Source organism: Aedes albopictus, chromosome 3 (assembly GCF_035046485.1).
Source record: "Aedes albopictus strain Foshan chromosome 3, AalbF5, whole genome shotgun sequence".
NCBI classification, from domain to species: Eukaryota; Metazoa; Arthropoda; class Insecta; order Diptera; family Culicidae; genus Aedes; species Aedes albopictus.
Genome location: NC_085138.1, coordinates 446330780 through 446336896, shown reverse-complemented (window position 1 = coordinate 446336896; position 6117 = coordinate 446330780). Strand labels below are relative to the sequence as shown.

Genomic DNA, 6117 nt, shown 5'->3' with positions numbered 1-6117 from the left:
ACCCGGTAATGACTGACCAGGGAGCGTTTCTTGGATGGCGGTAGACGAGCTGGTTCGGAGGTGGAACCGGCGAGGTTTTCATTCACGGGGCGAGATTGCCCTCGGTCATTTTTGTCACTGCTGGTGTCATTGATCGGCAGTGACGAAATCATTCGGAAGGTGATTCATGGCCAGGACACAGGAGAAGGAGGCGCCGAACGGCGAACAACCATCGTTTAGATGCTTCCATAGAAAATTCCACTAATGTCACTGTTGACGGGTGACTTCTGGGACTGTTTCGGGACTTATCGTCAGTAGGGTTGGTCCGTTCCGTTTCTGATGATGGAGTGTGGAGAACCATACGGAGGAGTAGAACCCGTCGTCCATCTTGCGGTTGCTTCTAGTAGAATGCTGTGCTTCTGGGAAGTGATTGTCCTCCGTTCGTTTTCACCATCCTTTTCTATCACCACTCCCGTACCGGTTAACTATTTACTGGTGATTAATCCAGCTATTGCATCACAATCTCCGTACGATTCAGGCCGTTGTATTTGCCTTGGTATTTGCCCAAATTGCTTCTGGGTCTTGGCCGGTTTCTTATCCTACATTTCTTTGCGAGAGCGAGGTCGTCAGTGCGAAGCATCTGGTAATCGGCTCCGATCTGCTGCGGTGGGATAGAAAAACACCGCGCTGTTACTGATGGTGGAAAGGTTTGTTGGAACCGCCCAGGGAGGATCCCAATGCAGAGGCCTTTGGCTTTTGTACCAGCAGTTCCTCCTTCTTGCCGGCCTGTCGTTCCATTATATTCTAACCGCCGACAGAATTGCCTCCAGCTTTTTGATTTTCGCAATCCAATCCATGGTAGATTTTGTCCATCAGCTGCGTCGACCCGCCATGCTCGGCGGTTTGTTAAACGTACCTGGTCCTTCGCTGCTGCTCGTACCCGGAAGCGAGCAATCCGAACTTCCGTATTCCGAACTACTGGAAACCGCGACGGTTATTCATAAACATTGTCTGAAAATGTATAAACATAAACATAGACAGAACAGTGATGGCAGTAAAATTTTCAAAAATCATGGTGGCACATTTGAAAGGTGTTGGAAAGGTGTCGAAAGGTGTTTATGGTGTGTGAAATGGGTGTTTCACACAAGGTGTCAGAGTTTCCAACCCCTTGGTTACCATTCAAATATGCCTTTTTTCGCGAACAAAAATTTTCGAGAATTGTATTGCGATTTTTTTTTCGACTTAGACTTTGATGCGATAAATTTCGTCATACTCACACACTAAAATCCCAATTTCCTCCTCGGTAATAATTTTTACCTATTAATTAATTATTATTAATTGTTTTTCCTATCTCTGGAGTTCCTACACGTTCCGGAAATAAGTGCTTCTGATAATGTATGATGGGGCATTGTAGCACTCCTGGTTGGACGGAGCTGTATTAAGAAATCCGCATTTGGGTTTTCTTCGCATGATGGCAGCAGCGTTTTGGGTAATTTGTATGATGAATACAGTGCGTCGGAAGCCGGGAAAATCACAAAAGATTATGGATTTGATCTTTCTACGCCTTCCCGTCATACACATGTTCTGGGACTTGTTTCGGAGCATCACAAATAGGTATTGTTCATATAATTTCATACCATTATAAATACATGTTTTAGAAAAAAATAACAAATCATTCTTTATTTTGATTTTGTCGGTTCCCCGGTAAAAAATAAAAAAATCGCAAAAAAACTACCAAAGTTCTCGGTATGCAAAAAAAAACAAAAAAAAAGTTTACTGATTACTCGGTACTCTCGTTACAGAGTATTCAGCATTTTTTTGACGAACAGCTCAGTAATTTTTGACATTTTGACAAGCATAGCATATTACCGAGTAATCGGTAGTTGATATCAATTACCGAGGTGACTACCGAGAGCTCAGCTGTTGAGATTTCGGTAATTTGATAACCGAGCCCGGTAATAAAATCTTAGTGTGCATATTTCGCTTTCGATTTCGCTGTTAATCTCAGTCGCAGGGTTTTTGCAACTCGCCCGATAATGTGAGTTTTCGCCGGCCGTCTCAATGTTTACCATTAAGGTCTTTTGTTCTCGGTCCACCAGCTGGTCATGTTTACACAACAAAACCAGCTGGTTCACCGATGTTTACGTTGATCCTTATTGTTCTCGGCTACCAGCTGTTTATGTTTTCATAACAAAATCAGCTGGTTTCGCCTTAATCGGGGAAAGAAAGCGAAAATGTGTCATAAATATTAGGTTAGTACCATATTAGGGCGAGTTTAATTTCGTCGCCAAAGTCTGATTATTCGTAAAAAATACAATACATGTTACAATCAGTTTATCATTGATTTGATGATACAGCAAATCATAAAAATAAGGGGCGAATATCTACTTTACCGACATGAAAAAATACACCCCTGCGGATTTTCGCCGGATTCTGTCAAATTGGTGTACCATTCGTAGAATCATTGTTTACTTTTGCAGTTTTTTTTATCTTGTTTGGTGTGTTTGGGATTCGAACTGGTCGTGGTTTCCGATCATCCTACGCAGTTCCTCTCGCGTTACTTACGTACTGGACCAAAGCTAAGAAGTGCTCGCGAGTGACTCGAAGTCAATAATGTTCTGTACTTGGTTTAAAAGTGGATGAGCAGACGGAAAACATGAAAATCAGAGCAACATTTGTGAATACATCAAGGACCTCCTTTTGGTTTGGCCGGTAAGTTTGCAAGTGGTATCTGATCTGAAAGTGACCAGAAGCAGAGACTGCCGAGGGCACCTGTTTTAAAGCTCCGCTTGCGGGCGAGAAAAGGGTGGTGCATCCACTCAAGCGATGTAGATAGAAAGTGGTTGTAGTACGCGGTACCGGATTTATGTGATGCATTACCCCTGTTGCACGCAGTGCAAACCCAGTTTTTGTGCTAAAAATGCCAAATAGCTGCATTTTAAGTGAGATAACATGGCAGCCTATCGTGACGTCGTCTTAACATCAGCAAATATTATAAAAAACAGTCAAAAATGTTATTTTTGCCGCTGCACTTATTATCCGTTGCAAGAAAATAGAGAGCGAAAATGGTGCAAAATCGTTAATAGACCTCCGCTCGTACGTTTAATCGTTTAGGTGTCTTTTACAATAAGTGCGCGAATGGGCCAAAGAATACTGCGCTGAAAAGACCAACACGATTTACCGTACTGGCGGAGGTATACGAGCACTTGCGCTCAAAAATTTTCGCGCAACGCATAATATGAGAAATTCTATTAAGTTAAATTATTCATGTATTGCGCAGTTCCCACCCAACTGGACCCCTTTCGCAGTTAGTATAAGTGCGGGATCGTGAATAAAACTGCGATTTTGCATCGAATTGTTTCGGTGTCTTCTGCGCACTTATCCAGCACTTTGTAATGCATAAGTGCGCAGAAGACACCGACACGATTCGATGCAAAATCGCAGTTTTATTCATGACCCCGCACTTATACTAACTGCGAAAGGGGTCCAGTGGGGTGGGAAATGCGCAATAGTATTCAACGTATCATTATTATAAGTTCAATGATACTTGAAACATTCTAAATGATTGCAGTTTTTCAACCCCAATCATTTTATTATAAACCTATTACCATTTGTATAGTTATCATTGCACTGATGGACATCTTATAATATGAACGATGCCATGAATAGTATTTTTCTATGCGGGCGTTTCTTTGTGAAAGCAACATACAATGGGCCTTTTCATTTGACGTCTTAAATCAGCTGATTGTTCGGGCGTTTGACAGTTCTTCTATGAAGATGACACGTTCTTGTTAGCAGCTGTTGTTCAAGCTTTGTAAACAAATGCATGCACGGATCTGTCACATGAAAAGGCCTATAATCAGTCCATTTCTGGACAAGGGTTTCTTTCAGTGCAAGTTCAAAGAGAAATTCGTGTATGGGCCTTTTCATTTGACGTCCTAAATCAGCTGATTGTTCGGGCGTTTGACAGTTCTTCTATGAAGATGACACGTTCGTGTTAGCAGCTGTTGTTCAAGCTTTGTAAACAAATGCATGCACGGATCCGTCACATGAAAAGGCCTATTTGTCACGTCGCAAATATTGCGCATTTCCCACCCCACTGGACCCCTTTCGCAGTTAGTATAAGTGCGGGGTCATGAATAAAACTGCGATTTTGCATCGAATCGTGTCGGTGTCTTCTGCGCACTTATGCATTACAAAGTGCTGGATAAGTGCGCAGAAGACACCGAAACAATTCGATGCAAAATCGCAGTTTTATTCACGATCCCGCACTTATACTAACTGCGAAAGGGGTCCAGTTGGGTGGGAACTGCGCAATAATTGTTGTCATGCGACAAATTGATGTGTACTCAAATTGATTGATGCACCAAGCGGTAAGAAGAAGAATTTTGACATCCAAGCGGTGTGCCGTTTACATCCATCGACCAATCAGCGACGAGGATCTAATCGACGGCACACCGCTTGGATGTCAAAACTTCTTCTTCTTTTCGCTTGGTGCATCAATCAATAATATGTGTACTAAAATAAAAGTTCGGTCCGTGATTTTGTTTTGAGCTGAAAATTTGATCATTTTCGTTATTTTCCTTAAATACTAGTCCTAATCGTGGAAAAACTTAAACAAAAATATATATTTTAGTTGTAAAATGATGAATAGAAGCTGTAAGAAACATGGGACAAATCGCTTCTACGAAACTTCAACCGTTCTGCATTTTCCAGTCATGGGCTGCCCTCGTACTCCGGCTCCGGTAAGAAACGCCAGCTTTCTTATGTCCGCGGCAGCTGTTCTGGAGACCCCCACGCTGCTAAGGAAACCATCCCCCACAAATGCCAACAGTAGTGGCTGCAACGGTAAGGAGAACTCTGTGAGCTATGGTACTCCCGCCGCCGTCCTCCAACCGCCATCGGCTGCCTCGACCGCGGCGATGCAGTTCCTGATGTTCAACCAGCAGCGGAGTATGGTGGAGAAAGCTGGAATGGTAAGATGCTAATACAGAAATGTGCCACATGTTATTTTGTTGAATTCAAATAGCTTCTCCTTCCATTAGCCGTCAAGCTCTTCCGGTTTTAACTTTGCTATTCCAAGCATTCCAGACAGTACCACAACGGTGACCACTCGCATCATAGAGAACCTGCAAATCTCTAGTAGCGACACATCGCTCAAAAGGAAACACGAGGAGGGCCAGGTCTCGATTTTGAAACACCCCAAGCGTAATGAGAAGCGGGTGCAATTCGAACCACTTCCGCTGAGACCTCGAAATGAAAGAAATGGCAATAAGTGGACTTCAAAAGCAGTTCCTGCTATAACTGCTGGTCCATCGAAGCAAAAACCTCCGTCGTCTGACCATCCGACCAAACCAGACGCAAAAAAGCTACGCGTCCTCACCGGAACGATCGAGCACATTATGAAACTGACGAAGTCCAACGCGGAGGCATCCCCGCTGGTGGAAGTGTTTGCCAATGTGCTCAGCATTAAGGCCGGATCGTACGAGTGCGAGAAGATGCTGCTGCTGCGGAACCGAACCGGTGGACCGGTCATGCAGGGCGTTTTCTACGAGATCGACTTCCGGATGCCGGCGGTCAGTGTTGGGGATCTGGTGCGATGTGTGGGTCGGCTTTCCGGAGGCAGTCGACTGCAGATTCTGAAGTTGACGCTGGCCAGCCCGGAAGAGGAACGGATGGGCCATCGATTGCAGACGGTAAGTGGATTCGTGGTGGCGGTTAAACGGTAGAACAATTGGGGTACATTTTAATTAACCAGCTGAATTCCTGGTTTTATTTTGTGGGAGCGAATTATTCGTATTAAATAATATCTTCAATTATGCTATCAATTATTTATGCAATTATATAAATATTTATTATGATTTCTCGATTGAAAAAAAAACGTTATTTAACATAACATTGAGTTTAGTATCATTTTGTTTTTTTATGCAATTCAGTATCATGTTATTTTATATAACACATCTCATATATAACTAATCTAATAGTATACTTTTACACACTGGTTCATTACGAAACTGAAATGAGCTCCATAATTAAAAAGTTTGATAATCTCAACATCTCCATTTTCATATTCTACTAATGAAGAACAATAAAGATACAAGTTCAAGTATGGTCCACTGCACGAATTTATGCTGGTCT

General features: G+C 42.8%; 1 protein-coding gene across 3 annotated transcripts; it reads left to right on the top strand.

Moving 5' to 3' along the window:
• The first annotated feature begins 2395 nt into the window (after positions 1-2395).
• LOC109425756 (uncharacterized) lies at positions 2396-5784 on the top strand. Of its 3 annotated transcripts, none has more exons than XM_062860905.1 (3): positions 2396-2691; positions 4696-4955; positions 5025-5784. In XM_062860905.1, exons 2-3 carry the CDS (start codon positions 4698-4700, stop codon positions 5706-5708), a joined length of 942 nt encoding a protein of 313 aa, XP_062716889.1. In that variant the 5' UTR covers positions 2396-2691; positions 4696-4697; the 3' UTR covers positions 5709-5784. The 3 variants fall into 3 exon arrangements, with proteins under 3 accessions (XP_062716889.1, XP_029733647.2, XP_019556620.3); XM_029877787.2 differs by lacking the exon at positions 2396-2691 and adding an exon at positions 4479-4638; XM_019701075.3 differs by lacking the exon at positions 2396-2691 and having other exon boundaries at positions 4494-4955.
• The last annotated feature ends 333 nt before the right edge of the window (positions 5785-6117 follow it).

Bases quoted from the DNA above. Each gene is read 5' to 3' on its own strand.
- LOC109425756 (XM_019701075.3), top strand. From the start codon at position 4,623: ATGATGAATAGAAGCTGTAAGAAACATGGGACAAATCGCTTCTACGAA. The intron at 4,956-5,024 runs GTAAGATGCTAA...TCCTTCCATTAG, and splicing joins TGGTGGAGAAAGCTGGAATG to CCGTCAAGCTCTTCCGGTTT.